We start from the raw sequence: 21,413 nt of genomic DNA, 5'->3' as shown, positions 1-21,413 counted from the left end.
TATGAGCAGCATTTTTCCCCTAGTGGCTTTTCATTTGATAACAAAAATTGATTTCCCTGAGCAGTCAAATAATCCTAATGCGCTTTCTAAGCACACTGATAAACTCTGCCAGGAATAGACTGACAGAACAGAAATGAAAAATGTAATGGCATTTCTTACTTTTATTATGATTTTTCTTTGTCCAACTCCAAAATATCCTTGCTATGGAGTTGAATGAGAAGAGAATATGTCCAGGCCAAAAATTCCTTGCAGTTCACTTGCCCTTCATTGTTGACTTGCAATTTTTATACAGTATTTTTATTATATATTACATTTCTGTAAAAAATGCAACAAATTCTAAAATATATTTTCATTTTAGTGTGAAAAGACATTGTTATTTTTTCAAAAGTAAAAATTTTCAAATAAAACATTTCAAATTACGCTCACATAGAGAGTACGCTCACATAGAGAGGGGCTCCTCAGGGTGCCGTCGGCCAATGTCGACTGGTGGCCCCCAGCGGGAGAGCCTTCTCTGTGGGGCACCTGCTATCTGGAATGAGCTCCCCCCGGAGATGCGGAGGATCCCAGATTTGCACACCTTCCGCCGTGTCCTCAAGACCTATTTGTTTCAGCAGGCTGGCCTGGCCTAACCTCCCTTTTTAATTGTAATTTTTAAAATTGGTTTTAAAACAGTAGGGGTGTTTTAAATTGTTTTGGGCCAAATTATTTAATGGGTTTTTATATTGTCTTTTAAATTTTGTAATTTGTGTGTTTTATCTCTCTGGCTGTTCACCGCCCTGAGTCCTTCGGGAGTAGGATGGTATATAAATCTAATAAAATGAAATGAAAATGAAATGAAATAAAATAAAATTTTAAATTCAATATTATTGCTCTTGAATCTTCTTGTCATATTATTAGTTTAGGAAAAACACTCTTAAGCCATAGAATAGTATTTTATATATGATTCTGTTTTCTCCTTGCAAACCAGGCAAGGGACAGATAGTCATGGAGAAAATCTTATCTATGTGGTTGCTAAGAGTCAACACTGACTTCATGGCACATAAACAGATTGTGAACATTTACTTGAAATTCCATTGCATTTTTATTCGAAAATATTTTGTAAAATGAGAAATACAATTGAAAATTATAAAGTGATGCCCAAAAAGTTGTTTCGAGTTGTGTTAATGAGTGTTTTTGTGAAGTTTACCTCAGACTTCTAACTTGGGAATCGTCCTGGACTCACAACTACATCTGGAACAGCAGAGAAAGTCATAGCCAGAGGACCTTAATCCCGGTTAATTTGATACTCTGTGAACCATAGAAACTCTGGTGACAAATCATGCACCCATCTCCTCATAATTAGACTATTTTTAGATGCTGTAGAGTAGAATGCCTCCAAATACACATTGTTATGATTCTTTGACATTTTCATTGGATTTATATCTGATATATTGTCGTCCTCACTTAACCACCACAATTGGGACCAACAATTCCATCACTAAGTGATGTGGACAATAAACAAGACATCATATGACCATAACTTGTGATTTTACTGCTACTCTTTCCATTGACTTAGCCTGTTGGAAGCCACTATGAAATACACAAATGGTAATCATGTAACTGTCAAACACTCTGATGGTGGTAAATGTTGCAAGCCCTCAAATGTTGATTACACGACTGTAGGGACACTGCAACTATCATCACAGAGAGGACTCAACATGTACATTTTCAATGTAACTTTGAACAGTCGCTAAACAAGACAGTTGTAAAGTGGAGTATATCTATAGGTATTTGTGTGTGTCTGTGTCTGTGTCTGTGTCTGTGTTTTAATCCTGTTGTTAACTATCCACTTGGATACATTCCTATAAAAAATATACATTTTTCTCTGATTATACAAGGCTGAATAGAATATGGGACATTTTATTAGCTGAAAAATTAGATTGGCATAAGAAATTAAAGTATATTTGGAGAAATATGACATCCCTTTATTTTACTTAAATAAGTAAATAAGCAGCAGAATCTGAAAAGTCCTTAATTTATGTTAAGATGTATTTTATATTTTGTTCCTATTTGGTAGCAGAAAATCGGTAGCTTTTCACAAAGTAAAATGGTTGAACTTGTAAGCGTATGCAGACCAGATTGGTGTTGACTGTCGGTGTAATATTAGAGTGGCTTTTTAAGTTACATAAAAATGTTACCAGCTGGATGCACAAATGGCTTGTAAATCCTTCAGGCAGTGCTTTCTGTAGAGGCTGAATCCATTCTTAGAATTATCCTCAACATCGGGATGTCTTTTGAAGCAGATGCCTTTCAAAGCATACCTTCTGTGATTGAGCAAAATTGTAAACTGTGTAAGAATGTTTTTACTGCCTTTCAAACTTTGTCAGGGATTTGTCGTTTTTTAAAAAAGTGATGAAAGTGAAATACTTAACATTCAAGGTTATTTAAAATTTATCTGTGGTCATTTATAACACTTCTCAGTGGCTAGATTAGATCAACAATGACAAACAAAAAAAGAGGTTCTAATAAATTTGCAGACAACATTTTAAGGAATATAATGAATTATAACATTTTAAAGAATATAATGAAGATTTTAACATAAATCCACCCCACTCCAGGGGAAGAATATTGCAAAATCTCCATTCCCACTCCACTCTGGGGCCAGCCAGAGATGGTATTTGCCGGTTCTCTGAACTACTCAAAATTTCTGCTATCGGTTCTCCAGAACCTGTCAGAACCTGCTGAATAGTACCCCTGATTTTAAGGGGGGGAGAAATGAAAATAGCATTCAAAAACAGAGTCTTCCTGAAAGCACATAAAATGAGAATCATTTCAGTGATTTTTTTCTAATCCCATTTTATCACTTGGAAATCTCCACAAATGAAACTGAATTTGTAACTTCTTAAAACAAACGATAGGGTAATAGCTATAGCTGGATCCTGCTTTTTTGAGAACTTCCTTGAAAGTAATAATAGAATACTGGAACTCATACTCAAGATCAAGATTACAGCTCGTATTTTTGGTGAATGAATTATCCAATCCATCTCAGCCCAGCAGGCAAATAAACAGGAATGAAACCCTGTTCTATTTCTGACAAGGTAGCCCGCAGAGTTTGAAATTTAAAGATACAGTATCTGTGCTGTTTCTATGAGGGGTTGCCATAAAATATGCTGTAATCTTTACCAGGGGTATGCTATGCATTCCCCAAAGGATTTCTAACACCGAGGAACACTTGAGAGTGCTTAAGTCTGCTCAGGCGTTACCATATAAGGCTTTTTAGTTCCAGCATGGAAGAATGGCAACCACTCCAAGTATCAGTCATCTGGGAATAGATGACAGCAGTGACTGGCTTGCTTTCTGAGGGCCAGATGCATTATATCTGCCTGCAACAACTATACTTTTAGCTCCCATCTAAGAATGTGTTTGTATGGTATCCTGGATTTCCTTTTCATAATATGATCACATAATATTCTGACTATAGATAAGTTCTTGGGGCTTTGTTGTTGCTGTTGTTGTTTACATTTATGTAAATTTTGAGTATTCCTGGCCTCTATGCACATAATCTGAACATATGGACCATCCCACATACACACACCACATGATAAAACATGAAACCTGGGTTTATAAATCACACAAGTGAATGCAGAATCACCATACTACATTATTCCAATGTGTAAATTCGGCAATATACAGTACTGGGGGAAAAAGGTATATTTACGAGTTGAAATCCAAGGGGAAATTAAGTGGAAACTAAATATCAGGCTGTATTGCCCAGAAGTCTCATTCTAGGAGTTGTCCAATGCATCTGGAGAAACTTATTATAGACATTTTGGAAGAAGATTGTGTCACCTCGAGACTCATGTGGACACCTGCACTTGTATCTAACACCAACATTTAAAAGTTATATTTTCTTTGCAGAGTTGTGAATACTTCAGTTGCAATAAGATAGCCACCAAATTTGTTTATTCTATCATGTTTGTTGACTTCTTCCTGTAATATATAGTGCTTTTTTGTCCAAAAAGCACAGAAAGTCCTTTTTGTTTGTTGTGTCTTTTGAGCAAAGCATTCAAGAGTTCCAATTCCATAGGTAGTTGTTTTCTATAATAGATGTAAAGGTTATATATCTTCTTATTGTATGCATTATTTCCATTTCTCAAGTAATAGCTGATAATAATGTGTGTGTATAGATATAGTATATGTTTATAGTACTATGGTATGTTGCCAGGCTTTAAAGCATATTAAATAAAATGTTGGTTCTACAAACCATGACTATATTACACTTTTTACAAATGAGATTTCATAGTGTGGTTCCACATTAATGTAACATCTCATTAGATAGCCCAACTCAATTCTTTAAAGATTCCAGCCAGAATAATGGGGATAGGACCAGCACCTTGGACATTAACGAAAGTCCTGATTCTCTGAAGAGCTAACTCTGATCCTATAACTTCAAGTTATGATGGTCCCCCTCAAAGGGTACTTACGAACTGGTTTCAAATTTCTGAGCTCCCTCTCTGCAGTCATGTGACCAGGGGTGAAATGCTCCAGGTTTGGACCGGATCACCCGATCGGGTAGCGAGGGCGGCGGGTGGTTCGGAGAACCGGTAGCAAAAATCCCTGCCCCCCCCATGCCCAGGTGAGCCATGCGATCTTCAGAGGCTTTCTTTTAATTTTTAAAAGCACTTTTTCTACAAACTCTTCAGCCGAAAAAATGCTTTTAAAAGTAAAAAAAAAAAAAGCCTCTGATGATCGTGCGGCTCAGTTGGGATCGTCAGAGGCTTTTAAAAGCATTTTTTTTACAATCTCTTCGGTCGAAGAGATTGTAGAAAAAATGGTTTTAAAAGTTTTTTTTAAAAAAGTTGGCCACACCCACTCAGTCACATTACCACCACCACCACCAAGCTACGCCCACAGAATCGGTAGTAACAAATTTTACATTTCACCATTGAACGTGACCATAATTTTAGAATGTTTTTGCTGAAAACTAGCATTTATTTGTGTTTTGGCAAAACTGCCTCATAGTGAACAATGAATTCATTATGGAACTTACTGTGGATTCGCTTAACAACCAAGTTGATTGCCTTAATGACCGCTGCCAAAAAGGTCACAAAATTGTTGCAGCCCTTTCTGGATCGCGACACCTTGTGCACAGTCACTCACGCCCTTGTCACCTCCCGACTGGACTACTGCAATGCTCTCTACATGGGGCTCCCCTTGAAAAGCACCTGGAGGCTCCAACTGGTCCAGAATGCGGCCGCGCAGGTGGTTATGGGCGCAACTCGTTGTGCCCACGTGACACCCCTCCTGCGCGAGTTGGACTGGCTCCCAGTGGTCTTCCGGGTGCGATTCAAGGTGTTGGTTACCACCTTTAAAGCGCTCCATGGCATTGGACCTGGATACCTTCGAGACCGTCTTCTGCCACCAGTAGCCTCCCACCGGCCAGTTCGCTCCCACAGAGAGGGTCTCCTCAGGGTGCCATCGACCAAATTATGTTGGCTGGCGACACCCAGGGGGAGGGCCTTCTCTGTGGGAGCCCCTGCCCTTTGGAATGAACTGCCCCCAGAAATTCGTAAAATCTCTGATCTCCGTGTATTTCGCTGTGCCCTCAAAACCTTGTTGTTCTGCCAGGCTGGGCTATCAATGTAAAGACTTTAATTGGTTTTAAATATGGGATTTTAAATTTGAGGTTTTATAATTGGGCCTATCATTTAATAATTTTAATTATTTTTAAATTTTGTCTGTCTTTGTGCTTTTAATCAGGCTGTACACTGCCCTGAGTCCTTCGGAAGAAGGGTGGTAGAGAAATAAAATTAAATAAATAAATAAATAAATAAATAAATAAATAAATAAATAAATAAATAAATAAATAAATAAAATCAAGTCAATCAAGTGCTTTACAACTGTCACAACTTATGACCATAATGGGCAGGCTCTATTATGGTTGTAAATTGAAGACTACTATATTGGGAATTGTTTAGTTTCTCAATCAGACTCAAAGCATTGGACTTCTCAATTTTTGTTTTGTTTTAATGTTTTTTTAAATGTCTTGTTGATTAATTCTTTTCTAATATTAGCTTAAAACTATTGCATTCACTCTTTTCCTCTGTTTTTTACAACATATGTATACTAAAAACAATTTAAAACTGTTTAAACATATTCTGAAAACAGTTTTAGAATTACTTTAAAATTACTAAAATTAGCACAGATTTAGCCTCTTGGGTTCCACCTTAGTCTCATTTTTCTGCCAGATATTTCCTATATCAATATTTGATCTTTGTGAATTCCAATAGATCCTGCCATGATCTGCATCTGTAAGAGACTATAGGATCAGAATGTTTGGATTTTGTGTATTTCTGAATTTCACAATTTGGTTCATTGCATCAAAATGCATTAATCTGTATATTTCACCATAAAAATGTTTAGTGCAGTTATATTTAGACCAACTATGAAAATAAATACATTTCTAAGAAAGTTATTTTAAAAAATATATACAGTATGTACAGTCACATTTTTGTGGATAAGGGACATTCATGAAGCAATAAACAAGGCTATTAATAACAAATACATGCAAATATATGGTTTTGAAATACTGGTAGATTATATTATCCAGGCTTAATGTATACATATGTTTGGGTTGAAGACTAAGATAGCCTTATTTAGATTATGCAGTCTTTTAAAAATATAGCCAAGGCATTTGCTTCAAAATGGAGCATTCATCCATATACAGGTAGTCCTCAACTTACGACCACAATTGAGCCCCAAAATTCTGTTGTTAAGCGAGACATTTGTTAAGTGAATTTTGTCCCATTTTGCAACCTTTCTTGCCTCAGTTGTTAAATGAATCACTGCAGTTGTGAAGTTATTGGCACAGTTGTTAAGTGAATCTGACTACCCCGTTGACTTTGCTTGTCCAAAGGTTGCAAAAGGTGATCACAAGACCCCAGGACACTGCAACCGTCATAACTATGAGCCAGTTGCCAGGTGCCCAAAGTTTGATCACATTACCTCAAGGACAATACAACGGTCGCAAGTGTGAAAAATGGTCATAAGTCACTTTTTTCAATGCCGTTGTAACTTTGAATGGTCACTAAATGAACTATTGTAAGCCGAGTACTACCTGTATTAACTCATCTACATTGACAGTCTAGGAAGACTGCCTTGAAATAATATATAGAAAGCAATGCTAGTATGTTACAAATGCTTTTCATTCAGTCAACCTTCACATTTTCTTTCAGTAGGTTTTTTTCTTACAAAACTAGATACAATAAAGATGAAGAACATATGTTCTTCTAGATGTTGCTAATTATCTTTCCCAGCAGTTGCTGCTCTCATGGCTGAAGAGTTGGACACTATTTTCTAACTCTTCTCCCTTCCATTGTTACATTTTTTCCTACTGGCAGTTAGGTCTTTTTTTTGGAGTTTCTAATAGTTGGAACATAGTAGCTTCAAGGAAAGTAGGGTCAAAGATAGGATTCAACTTTTTTTTTATTCTAGTAAAACTGTGGTTTAAATTGCTTTTAAATGATGATGATTAATACAATTTGGTACCAAGCCAAGACTTACATTCAGATGATTCTAGTCAAATGATGTGTGTGGAAAGTGCATTATTTCTCAACTCTGCAGCATGTCTCAAAGGTGCTTTTTTAAGAGGCAACTGGACCTTCTTGCTTTTTTCTCTGAAGACATTTCACTTCTCATCTGAGAAGCTTCTTCAGCTCCGACTGACTCCCCAAACAAAACAACCACTTCATAAACACGTGGCACAACATAAGAGAACAAACCCACCAGGACAAGATTCAGCAGTCCATCTGCATTTAAAGGACAAAGGTCACTCTTTTGAAGACAGCAAAGTCCACATTTTGGACAGAGAGGACCTCAGAGAGGTCAAAGAGGCCATCTATGTCAAAATTGAACAGCTCTTTCTCCAGAGAGGAGGGATGCAACATCATCTATCTCCAGTGTACAACACAGTCCTTTCAGCAGTTCCAAGAAGGCTGCACACCCATTTCACTACTCAGGTGACCCTGAGGACACTGATAAATCTCAAAGTAGCCTAGCAACTCTTTAAAAGAATGCAAATGATCAGCAAGGAATACAAATCCTTCCATTCCCCACCATCCAGTCAGAGCTGAAGAAGCTTCTTGGATGAGAAGTGAAACGTCTTCAAAGAAAAATAAGAAAGTCCAGCTGCCTCTTTAAAAAAGTACCTTTGGGACAACCATGACCTGGATGACTGAGAATCTCCATAGACAACTCTGCAGCATGTTATAGAAATGGGAGCATGTTTTCATCAGAAAAATCCATCTCAAACAGAAACATCTGCAGATCTTTTTAGCTGGAATGGGGCATCTGCCTTGGTTCATGAGGCAGTTACAATCCATCCTGACTACATGTCAGCAGGCTGGTATGTGACTGTATGGATCCAATTTAACTTGCCCCCCATTGGAACGTACTTCTTCCAGTTGAGAAATAATTCAAAGGAAATACAGCAAAACATTCCATGTTTGCAGAACACCTTTATGTAGTTAAAGGACATGCACTTAATATTTAAATTACATTTTATCACTATCTGAGATTGGAATAAGAGAATTCAAGAAAATAATTAGGAATTGTATTATGTTATATGAATTTAAATATAGGGGTATTGAAGTAAGATTGATATTTAATTGATTTTTTTTTCTTTATTGAATATGTTTAACTGTTGAAATGTATTATTTGGAATAGTTGATAAAAGAATTATTGGTGAGTAGAATAAGAGAATTTAAGGAAATAATTGGGGATTGTATTATGTTCTGTGAATTTAAATTTAGGGGTTCAAATTTTAAGGAGGGAAAAGAAAAAAGGAATTATACTAGCATGAGACGTTAAGATGAAGGGTAATATTGGTTTTTTAAATTTAGAGAAAATAAAAGATATGAGAAAAATTGAATATATAAAATTGTGTTAAAAATGAACAAAAATCTGTACAAATTTAAAAACGGGCCAATATTCTGTTCAGAAAAGATGCATTGTGTGTTTGTGTGTTTTAAAAAATAAAAAAACTTTACAAAGAAAAAATAAATAAATTACATTTTATTGGAAACAATTTAACATAATGTTTAATGTCTATCTCGTTGTCTGGTGCTATTCACATATGCAAGTTAGGGGTACTGGGAAGGAGTAGACAGGTCAGTTTATAGTGTTTAGGATTCAGTCTTAGAAAATAAAACAATAGGATGTTCCCATCAATTATCACTTTGAGTATCACATATTTGCTTTATTTTCCAAAATGGAAGTCTATCTGAAACTTCTGGTTTTGATTTATTTATACATCAACTGGTTATAGAATCAGTTTAGCCTAGCAGTTAAGACACCAGGCTACAGGAGTTTGAGTTCTGCCTTTGGCCTGAAGCCAACTGAGTGATTTGGGGTTGGTCCCTCTCTTTCAACCCCAGGAAGAAGGCAATGACAAACCACTTCTGAAATTTTACAGGGACTAGTCCAGGCAGTCTGCATGAGTCAGCACTGATTTGAAGGCATTAAACAAACGGTTATACTGTTCCTACATAAACACGTGTATATGTGATATTTACTAAATTCATCCTTTTTCTAGAGTTAAGCTGGCCCATGTAATACACCAGGTCAAGCATAAAGCTAACCAAGCTTGTCATGTAAGTTCAAATGCAGCCAATGTGTTGTCACTGGTCCTGGTTAAGCCCATTGTGCAAAACTAGCCACAGCATGGCAGTCCAACGAAACCGACTTCCAATGGCACAGATTCCCACTAATGCGGGATCTCACTCTGATTAGCTGAATTACAGAAATTCATCCGAGTTGCTGTAGAACAGTGGTTCTCAACCTTCCTAATACCACGGCCCTTTAATACAGTTCCTCATGTTGTGGTGACCCCCAACCATAAAATTATTCCTAAAACCACTGAAAATATGTGTTTTCCGATGGTCTTAGGCGACCCCTGTGAAAGGGTCGTTCGACCCCCAAAGGGGTCCCGACCCACAGGTTGAGAACCACTGCTGTAGAAGGTTTTCCGTGCGAGTATATTCTCTTATTAGAAGCCTTTATGGAGATCTAGTTCAGAAGTCGTGAGGTTCAATAGGTACTCGGGGCATCAAACCAATTTCTCCGCACTCAGAAGCTGCATCTTTTCCTCACTACGCCCCCCCCCCATGCCTCTTCTCTTTTATGACATCTTGACTGATGAAGAGATCTGGAGGCCTTGAAAGCCTACTGATTCTTCGATTTTTCTTTTTCTCTGAGAGTTGCATTAAGACAAGAGCCTGCCTTAAGAGGAGGAAATGTTGGGAAGGCTCCTTCACAGTTCTCCTCTATGTCTTTCCTGTGCAAGAGTGCCTTGTCCAATGAACATTTTGTAAACCAAGGAAAATATTACAGGGGAAGACAACGGCTTCCCTGTCATCCTTTCTCTACAGGTTAAAAGTAGTGCGGAACAAATCTCTGGACGCACTAAAGCAGGATGGGAAAGTAAACTTCCCTTATTCAAGTATTCAGGTAATCGACTTACAATAGTTCATTTAGTGACCATTCACAGTTAGAACTGCACTGAAAAAAAGTGACTTATGACCATTTTTCAGAGTTATGACCTTTGCAGCATCCCCATTATCATTTGATCAAAATTCAGATGCTTGGCAACCGGTTCCCATTTATGACCCGTTGCTGTGTCCAGAGGTCATGTGATCCCCTTTTGCGACTTTCTGACAAGCAAGGTCAACAGGGAAGCGAGATTCACTTAAGAAGCGGGTTCCTCACTTAACCACTGCAGCGACTCACTTTAACAACCGTGGCACGAAAGGTGGTAAAATGGGGGCCAAACTCACTTAAGAAATGTCTCAGTGAACAACAGAAATGTTGGACTCGACTGTGGTCGTAAGTCGAGGACTACCTGCACTTTACCGCAGGTTCGCCTCCTTTTACCGTAAACACAAAGCAAAGGGCAGAGAGCCGCAGAGGAGCATGACGGGCCGGGCTCCTGACGCTTAGTGAAAGGAAACACCCGGGAAGCTCCGGGGCAGCGCTTCGTTCTTCTTTTTTTTCTCCTCAGGGAGAGCCCCACGCAGATAGCGGCGGCACAGCCGCGAGGCTGAGGGAAATACCCTCTTCTCGGCTCCCCGCGTCGGGCTGCGCCGTCGCCGCGCCTCTCCGCCGCGCCCTCCCGCCCGCGTCTTTTCGGGCAGGTTTTCATTACTACAGACGCCGCCGACGTCCAGCCTCCTTGGTGTAAGCTAGAGCGCTCCAGAGGAGGAGCGAGCGCTGTGAAACGTCAAGGCGGAGAGGAGAGAAAAGGGGGTGGGAAAATATATATATATATAATTTTTTTAAAAAAAGATTGCAGTCCTGGACCGCGCTGCGTTGGGATGGCAGTGCTGTAGTGTGACAGCAGCGGCGGCGCCCAGACGCAGCGATGAAATGTAGCTAACAGCAGCCCTGCAGCTGGGAAGCAGGCGGGCACCAGGCCGGTTTGAAATGCGCTGACTTCCCGAGCTGTCGCGGTGTTTTTGTTTTTTTTTCCCCCGACCAGAATCCACCCGGCTTGACTTTTTCCACTCGGCGGCATTCAATAACTCGAAAGCGCGATTCCCTCGTTGCTTGCCGGGTCTCTCTGCGGTTTGCTGCATCCTCCGCGCGCCCAGGATGGCGGAGGCTGAACTGCACAAGGAAAGGCTGCAAGCGATTGCAGTAAGTCTGCTTCGGCTTGTTTGGTTTTTATTATTATTATTTTTTTCTCTCGGTTCTTATGTCTGAACGTGGGGAAATCCAGAGCCTTGAAGGGTTGCTCCGCATTCCCTCACAAGAGCTGGACGGATGGCTTTTTTTTTTTTTTTTACTCACCTCGCCCCCCCCTTCCCCTCCTACCCATCGTAAAATGCGCCCTGGTGAAGTTGTGCTGAGTTTGCCCTTTCATTTTTTTGCATTGGCTTCATTGCTTTGTAAAGAGCAAATGGGCTGCCTTTGGCCGTGCATCGACCGAGTTGTAGTGGGTTTGCATGTGATTGAAGTGAATAGGAGATAGAATAGATAGATAGATAGATAGATAGATAGATAGATAGATAGATAGATAGATAGATAGATAGATAGATAGATGATAGAGCTATCTATGTACAAAATACTAGTTTACAAAATCTAGATCGGTAATTGCATCAACTAAATAGAAGCATAAAGAATGCATTCTCTTTTAAGGGCAGATGCACTCACAATCTGCAGTGGTTTGCTACAGATAGTAACAGTTGGCTGCTGCTTTGTGAATTGAGACAAAGTCAAGTACATAGTGTTGGTGATCCATTTGCAATGCCAATGCTAAAAACTCAGCAGCTTACATACAATTTGTAAGGCTTTAGTAATCGATTTGCAGTGCTGTTTATTCAGAGGTGAGTTCCGTTAATTCTCTCAGGTAAGCATGTGCTATTGCTGCCTTGACTGATTTCCTCTGACTTTGAATGGTAACTTCAGCAGCACCTGAAGTCCTTATCTGGGTTTTGGAAATTAAGCAGGGTTGGACCAGGATAATATTTTGATGTGGAACTATTGGGAAATACCGAGGTTGTGGACTGGACTGGGAAGTCAAAAATAATCCTGGAAGTAGGCAGTGGTAAACTACTTGTATATTGTTGCCAAGAAGCCTGTATGGACAAGCCATAAAATTGTCTTGTGTTGAACTTGACTCAAGGGAGATTTTCCCTTCCCTGTTTATTTTAATAGTTTCTATTTAAAAAATAGGTAAAACGAATATCTGCCTATGTAGGAGTTCCAAGGACAAACCCGGAACCCCTACATCAGCTTACACAACTGTTAAACAGAGAGAGAAAGAGAGGGAGAAGGAGAGGGAGAGGGAGATTGAAGAATACCATAAATAGGAATTCAGTAGACCAGCTAGCATTGTAATCTTTGTTATGATCACCAAGAAGGACTTGGAGGATGATAATATTGAGAGAGAGCATACTATATTCTTGATTTTAAAAGGGCTTATAAATCCATTCACCATCTTAAAAGTTTATCTAAACACTTTTAATCATATAAACTCCATTATAAGCCACACCCTTTATTCAAATGTCTTGGGCATAAAAACTGGCAGTTGAATAATGCCAGTTTTGTTTGATATTTAATGTGAGCCAGATATTTGATTTTCTATCAAATATGTAATTAATGGGAGGAGGAGAGGAGGAGGAAGAATAGAAACACTAAAAAGAATTTTTGGACTAGTCTTTGTTCTTCTGCATGCATTTTTCACTCGCCCTGGGAAACTTCAGATAAATATAAATTAATTAAAATATACAGGAAGTTTTATTTGACATTTAAAATCTGCGGAACCGATTTGAATATTAGATATTATTAGAACTGATAGTGAATGTATTAGGCATATGATACTGTTCTCTGATTTGAATTTAGAGTTCTTCTATATTCTGATTTCTCCATCCCCCACCCTGTTTGATCTCTTTGTCTAAAAATATTTTTGGAGAAAGTTTTATGTTTGTTAAGTCGACTGCAATAGGCCCAAGAGGTGGTTGTGTGTTTCTGCTCTTCTCCTCTGACCTTGTTCTTGAGGTAGCTCATGCAGTCCATCAGTAGAATGGATGCTTTGCTCTCCACTTTGTAAGGCTGATGTGCTTGAGCTGGATTTTATACAAGCAGATGTCTGTACATTACAAGTTTTTTTCCCCCACATGGTTTACCGTTATCTCCTTCTTAGGACTGAGAGGGAGAGACTGGCTCATCCAGCCAGTCCCTGGATGGATGAGCCAGTCCCTCCATCCAGCTGTGGTCATCCAGCTGTGCCTAAGGTAGAACTGGAACTCAAAGACTCCCAGTTTCTAACCTGATCACCACCACACCAGACTGACTCTCTACAACCAAATGGGTCTTGCTTTTTCATCTACTCATTACATATCTTCACTGTTTTATTCCAGGCTCTTTCACACTTGGCACACCATAATGCTCTTTATCGTCTGCTAAGGTGGAGTGGAGTGGAATGGAATGGAATAGAAAATACAATACAATACAATACAAACTTTATTGTCACTTTAAATGTACCCTAATTGGCATACATGAAAATGAAATTTTGTTGCATTCAGCTCTCCACTTCACACTTTGTTTTGCTAAATGTGATTTCTTTTACTGCTTCTATAATTTCACTGACTATTTTACTCTTACTGGTTTTTGACTAATAAATAAATAAACAAAGCACAATCCATGCTAACATATCTTTTTAACGACTCAAGAATGAGTGGGTAGCATTGACTCAAAAATAAAGTTAGCCCTCAATTTACAACCTTTCATTTAATGACCATTCAAAGTTACAATGGCACTGAAAAAAGTGACATTTGGGCCTCGCACTTAGAACCATCATAATGTACTTGCAAATATGTTTGTTATTTGTTATGTTGTCTTGTATGTTATTTATATGGTGTGTTGTTATTTTTTGTTTTTTTTAATGGAAAATGTAAATAAAGATTATTAAAAAAAAAAAAAAGAACCATCATAGCATCCCCACAGTAATGTAATCAAAATCTGGGCTCTTGGCAGCCAGCATGTATTTACAATTATTGCAATGTCCCAGGGTCATGTGATCACCATTTGTGACCTTCCTAGCTGGCTTCTGACCAGGAAAGTCAGTGGGGGAAGCCGAATTTGCTTAACAACCACATGTCTCAACAACTTCCATGATTTGCTTACAATTGTGGAAAAAGAGGTTGCAAAATTGGGCATGACTCATTTAATAACTGCCTTGCTTAACAACTGAAATTCTGGTCTCAATTATGATTGTAAGTTGAGGACTACCTGTAGAGAGATGTTTTTCCCCACATTTCTTTAGAAATTACATTTCAATTATTAAAGGCCAGATTGATGTTGAATAGAAATGAGTGTGAGGTGAGCTGTTATTAATTTGGATGTGCAGTTAATATTAGAATATGAAGCTTCAAGATTAGGTTGCCTTGTTGCAATCACCTGCCATGTTTCAGTGGTCATTTGTTCATTTGAGATAGAAGTTGCACGTATGACTTGCCCCTCTATAATTCCTGCTTCAGTAAGGACCTAAAATCCCTACAGAATTGTGCACTATTCAGTTGAGTAGATTTATAATCAATCTGAACATTGTGACAAGGTTCAAGGAATCAAGGTAAGTAGAACATTTTTAAACTATTTAGAATTAAATTTCTAAATCTTAAAATTCTAACATCAGTTCTCTTCCTATTGTATTTCTGGAGTAGATAAGAACTTTTAAATTTTCATATACATTACGGCTAAGAAATGCAGAACTAGAATAGAATTCTTAAACTTTCTTCCCTTCATCAAATAAAATACATAGAATGCTCTAACATCATATCTTTCACTTAGACTTAGACAGACAATTTGGTGTAGTGGTTAAGACAACCAGGAGACTGTGAATTCTAGTCCCACTAAATGTAAAATCAGCTGAGTGACTTCGGGCTAACCCCACTCTCAATCCTAGGAAGAAGATAATGGCAAGTCACTTCGGAAATCTTGCTGAGAAAACTGCAGGGACTTGTCCAGGAAGTTGCCAAGAGTCAACATTGACTCAAAGTGCCCTCCCCCAAACAAACAAAAAATGAACTTAGTTTTTATTGAGTGTTGCAGCCATACTGTTGGTTGGGACTAATAACCAATAACCTGCTATGTCCTTGTTGACTCCACTCAAAGGGTAGCATATGATCTGCAAAGCCATATCTGATTCTGATTGGATATTTGGAAAGTTGGGCCATAATTACTTAGACTTAGGCTGTAGTTACTTGACTAAAAGCAGTTCGTGTGATGTCACTTTTCTTCATTAAGGAAAACAAGGATACTATTACAGATAGTCCTTGATTTATGACCACAGTTGTGACCAGAATTTCCATTGTTAAATAAGGTGGTTGTTTAGTGAGCCCTGTTTCATTTCACTAGTTTTCTTGCTGTGGTTGTTAAGCGAATCGTTCAAGTTAAGAGAATCGTGTAGTAGTTAGGTGAATCAGATTTCCCCTGTTGACTTTGCTTTTTGGAAGTTGGCTGGGAAAGTTGCAAATGGATGCAACCTGTTGCATCCTGGAATCACATCAATTGATCCCAGGATATGACAACTGTCGTAAATATGTACCAGTTGCCAAGCTTTCAAATTTTGATCATGTGACCGTGGGGATGGTGCAATGGTCATAAGCGCAAGTACTGGTCATAAGTCACTTCAGTGCTGTTGTAACTTTGAATGCTTGTAAGTTGAGGACTACCTGTATAGAACATTCTTCCTGAGCTTAACTTTCCTTATTCAAGGAATTTATCTGGTAAATTAAAAGGAACTGTTCTAGACTAGTGTTTTTCAAAGTTGCAACTTTAAAGCGAGTGGACTATGGCTGGGGAATTCTGGGAACTGAAATCCAAGCATCTTAAAGTTGCCAAGCTCTTGGTCTAGAGCAGTGTTTCCCATCTTTAAGATGTGTGTACTTGAATTTCCAGAATTCTCTAGCCTTCTGGAGAACAGAATTCTGTTGGCTGATAATTCTGGGAGTTGAAGTTCACACATGTTGAAGTTGCCAAGATTGAGAAATGCTGCTCTAGAGATTTCCTTTGGGGATAAATAGCAAAGCACCTTCTGGAGCAGGGGTCTCCAATCTTGGCAACTTGAAGTCTTGTGGACTTCAACTCCCAGAGTTCCTCAGCCAGCTTTGCTTTGCTGGCTGAGGAACTCTGGGAGTTGAAGTCCACAAGTTTTCAAGTTGCCAAGGTTGGAGACCCCTGTACTGGAGTGATTCATTTTGTGTATGTGTCTTTACTGACAGTCCTGTATTATTTGATATTTTACCCTTGGTGTCTGTCTGTCTCTCTCTCTGATTTGTTTGCAACTTATCATGCCTCATGAACTGCATGAATTATCTCAGTAACTGTAATGCAAAATACATCAGCAAAGCTAAAAAACACATTTCATTTGGAGCAAAAATTAAATATTAATGATTTCCCACAGGTAAAACGTATGATTAGTGTTTCCTAGTTATAAATGAAGACATTTATTTCATTTTCAATAAAGTTTTTGTTTTTCCAGGACAAGTTTCTTTGTACTTTTGCATCAGTTTATTATTTTTAAAAAATCTCATAAAACATATTTCCCTAATAAACACATTTTTCCAAGGTATTGCTTACTATTCTATGCTTGGTTTGCAAGCATTGCCCATTGTGTGTGTGAGTAAAGAAACTGAAAAATAGTTCATCCTAATTTGTCTATTAATCAGGTTAAGGTGATTTGTGTTAATTAGAAACTTTTTGTCTCCATCCATATTTCTGATCATTTATACAAGCATTCATATTCTACTTTTCATTTGTAAAGGCTCCCAGATAAGCTTATTGATAAATAAAAAAATAATATCCTTTTCTTTAAATTATAATCTAAAAGAGATGATCTAAAAGGACAAAAATAGTGTGTGGGAAAAATAAAAATGCAGGTGCCAGTATTAGATGTTCTGCTATTAATTTGATCACATATAAAGTTGTAGTATGAGAGATAATTTGATGTAGTGGTTATCCAGCTATCTGCTGGATAGCTCAGCAGACTAATGCATTGTAATTTAACTCCAGCTGTCTGCAATTAGTAAGTTCGAATCTTGCCAGGCTCAAGGTTGACTCAGCCTTCCATCCTTTCTAAGGTAGGTAAATTGAGGACCCAGTTTGTGGGGGCAATAAGCTGACTTTGTAAAAATATACAAAAGTATGAAGGCTATTGCTTAACGCATTGTAAGCCGCCCTGAGTCTCCGGAGAAGGGCGGCGTATAAATCAAATTAAAAAAAAAAAAAAAGCATGCTGGCCTAGAAACCAGGAGACTGTGAATTCTAGTTCTGCTTTATGTGTGAAAACCATGCATGGTATGTTTGTCACCTTGAATTGACCAGTATAGTCAAAAAGGCAGAATAAAATCATGATGATGTTGATATGGAAATGGCTATAGTAGAATCTGGTAATTTTTGATCATCTTACCAGTATTAACTGGAATGATAAAAAATAAAAATAGAAACCCAACATTACCCATTTCTTTCTTGGTTAATTCTATGCGAGTCTTTCTAGATTCTTTCTGATTTCATGAACACAGATTTTATATAAGCATACCTTGTTTTATTGCATGGTGCTTTATTGTGCTTCACAGATGTTGCATTTTATTTCTTTTTACAAATAGAAAGTTTGTGGCAACCCTCATCAAGCAAGTCTATTGGCGCCATTTTTCCAACAGCACTTGCTCATTTTGTGTCTCTGTTCCACAATTTAGTAATTGTTACAATATTTCAAACTCTTTCAGTACTATTAAATCAGATGATTATTAGCATTTTTATCAACAAAGTCTTTTTAATTAAGATATGTACATTGTTGTATACATAACTTTTATATGTGCTGGGAAACAAAAGAAAAATTATGTGACATGCTTTATTGCAGTACGGGTAGTCCTTGACTTACGACTGTAATTAACCTGCAATTTTGGTTGTAGGTTGTGGTGATTGTAAAGTCGGTGACCACTTTACAATCACGTGACCACACCTGATTTTATAACCTTTCTTGCAACGATCATTAAGTGAATACATGGTGATTGCTGTGGTCATTAAGCAAACCCCTTGTTTCCTATGGGGCATTTTTTTGCTGGAAAAAAGAACTAAATGCCCATTTCTGGAAAAACTGTGTAAATTGCAATCACTTGACTGCAGGACACTCCAAACAGCCATAAATGTGTGCCAATTGCCCAAAAAATGATCACATGACCTCAGGGGAGTGGAATTGAACTTCAAATCTCTTTCATAAGTTCCTTTTGGGGGGTGGTCACTCATAACTTTGAATGATCGCTAAGCAACCAGTCATAAATCAAGGACTACCTCTATTTACTTTATTGTGGTGGCCTGGAACTGAAGTTAAAATATCTCTGAAATACATCTGTATTGTAACACTTACCTATTATGGTTCTTTCTCTAGAACTTCCATCTGGTTCCTGTGATCATTTTGGCCTAGTTACAGGGTGGGCTCTTCAATCGCTGTTCCTTCTCCGTGAAAGCAGAGGCCAGGACATTTCAAAAATGAAAAAGAGTGCCTTTTTAACTAGTTCACAGATGATGTTTCTAGATCTTTGGAAATCTAGAAGTGTGTGATCCATTACTTTGAACAATTTCCTGCTTCTCATGTTTAATTTCTGACCCCCATGTCACAGACAAGTTTATTTTTGCCTCGTGACAATTTAGAATTTCCTTGTCTAAAATAAATAAAAGGCCTTTTGTGTTTGAGCTTTGAAGGAGCAGCTAATGTAGTCTGTCAAAGCTTTCCTTTGAGGTTGGCTAAGAAGGGAATGTGAATATCCTTTGCCTTTTTGGCAAGTGTCTTTGCATGCTTTTAAATATATTTGTTTGATAGAGCTGATCAGATTATTTAATACAAATATGGCTACAGATGGGACACTGTTACTGTTATGAGAGGCCTCATATCGATTTCTTGCCTGAGAAGGCCAAAATGCTAAGAAAAAAATACACTCTCAATTTCTGGTTGGCTCCTGCCTCTATTTGAGACTGTCATCTCTGTTACGATTGTCAATTAAACTGAGACAATCTTTTAAGAGATGCATATTCATAGGAGGGAAAGTCACTTTAGCCAGTTCTAACTGCCCTTCTGAATGGTTAAATTTAGCTTGGGAAGGAAAGTAGAAAGTAGGAATAATCAGTTTCATGGCACTTTTTCCAACATTTTACTTCTATGTGCCTGTCAGAATAAAAATCATTCTGATTAGAACATGTATGTGATGTGTCGCTTCTTATTCAAACTTTATCTTTGTACAAATAATCCTTTTCCTCGAAATCTCATAGTACAGTCCTAATTCAAATGACCAATCCAATGTTCTGTAATCAAAATCAAGTTAGAAACCAGGTAAAAAAACTGATAAAAACATACATTATAACCTCACGGGTGAGTGTCAAATTTAGTTTACCTTTTGTTCTTTGAGTGATCTACTTCTGAAATCAAACCACAGGTACTTAAATAGAGTGGTTGGTTGTTTTGAATTGTGGCCTGAGCTCTTCTGTGATTAAAACTGTTGAAGAATGTATGTCAGGGGATAGATCAAGTAAATTATACATTTTTGTATATCTATACCTTTATTCAGGATCACTCCAGCTACATATTACAGGGCTTATTTATATTACCTGGATGGAATACTACATTTTCAAGACAAGGGCATCTACAGGGTTTTTTTTACTGTGTAAGTTGCATGATTTTCTGGTTTTAGGGAAGAAACAATTTAGGCTTTGCAACTAAAATGTGGTTTGACTACCATGAATTGGCATCCCAATTTGGCCGTTCTTCATCTTATATATTGGAGTTAATAACCTTTACTGCCAGTTATAGGAACTAGACTTTCTAAGGCAGAGGTGTCAAACTCGATTTCATTTAGGGCCTCATCAGGGTTGTGTTTGACCTGGGGGGGGGGCAGGGGGCATGGCCAGGTCAACATCACTCGTGTCAGGGATGCCTGTGGTGGCCTGAGCCTTCTGCCAACAAAAACGGGCTCCCAAGCTCTGTTTTCGGCTGTGACGGCCTCCTGTAACCCTCTGCCAGCAAAAATGTAGCTTAGGAGAGCCACTCACGGTCCTCCCAAGCTCCATTTTTGCTGGCAGAGGCACCACGGGTTGGTCCTTTGCTGTTTCCTGGGCATCCCCATGGACCAGATCTAAGCACCCCGCAGGTTGGATCCAGCTGCCGGGCCTTAAGTTTGACACCCCTGAGATAGATAGAAGATGGATGGATGGATGGATGGACGGATGGATGGAATGATGAAGTTCTATCTATAGCTAGATAGATACATAGATAGAGATGATGGATGGATGGATGGATGGATGGATGGGAGGACAATTAACCAGTGGAATGGCTTGCCACTAGAAGTTGTGGCTATCCCATCACTGTAGGTTTTTAAGAAGAGATTGGACAGCCACTTGACTGAAATGGTATAGGGTCTTCTGCTTGGGCAGGGGGCCTGGATTAAAAGACCTCCAAGGTCCCCTCCGTTATTCTGTAATTCTGTAAGAGTCTCCCACTCAAGCAGGGGGATGGACTAAAAGACCTCCGAGATCCCTTCCAACTCTGTTATCCTATGATTCTGGAAGGCTGTCCTGTTCGAGCAGGGGGTTGGACTAGATGACCTCCAAGGTCCCTTCCAACTATGCTATGCTTCGACACACACACCAAGCCAAACCGTTCCCCTGTGGCAGCATTGGCAAGCCAAGAAGCAGAATTCTTGGGGGACCCTCAACTTCTTTCCTTGCTTCAGATTGTGGTCCTCTGTGGCCCCCTGAAAGAGAACCAGGAAGCAGGTCAGACAGGAAGTGGTGGCTTCCCAGGGCAGAGTAAGAAGAGACAGGATAGTCAGTTCTCCAAAATGGTCTAGGCCGGGTCTCCTGCTTGAGCAGAGGGTTGGACTAGAGCA

General features: G+C 38.6%; 1 protein-coding gene across 5 annotated transcripts in view; it reads left to right on the top strand.

Moving 5' to 3' along the window:
- The first annotated feature begins 10,947 nt into the window (after window positions 1–10,947).
- The window catches only part of PALM2AKAP2 (PALM2 and AKAP2 fusion), a 249,192-nt gene continuing 238,726 nt past the window's right edge, over window positions 10,948–21,413 (top strand). For all 5 annotated transcript variants that reach the window (XM_087886347.1, XM_087886346.1, XM_034410613.3 and 2 more), the window contains exon 1: window positions 10,948–11,670. In XM_087886347.1, the coding sequence (XP_087742473.1) occupies window positions 11,626–11,670 (45 nt within the window). In that variant the 5' untranslated portion in view covers window positions 10,948–11,625. The remainder of the gene's footprint in view (window positions 11,671–21,413) is intronic.

The sequence above is a fragment of the Pantherophis guttatus genome, chromosome 2, assembly GCF_059756535.1.
Source record: "Pantherophis guttatus breed Tessera chromosome 2, ASM5975653v1, whole genome shotgun sequence".
Taxonomy (NCBI): Eukaryota; Metazoa; Chordata; class Lepidosauria; order Squamata; family Colubridae; genus Pantherophis; species Pantherophis guttatus.
This window is presented reverse-complemented; position numbering and strand designations above follow the sequence as displayed.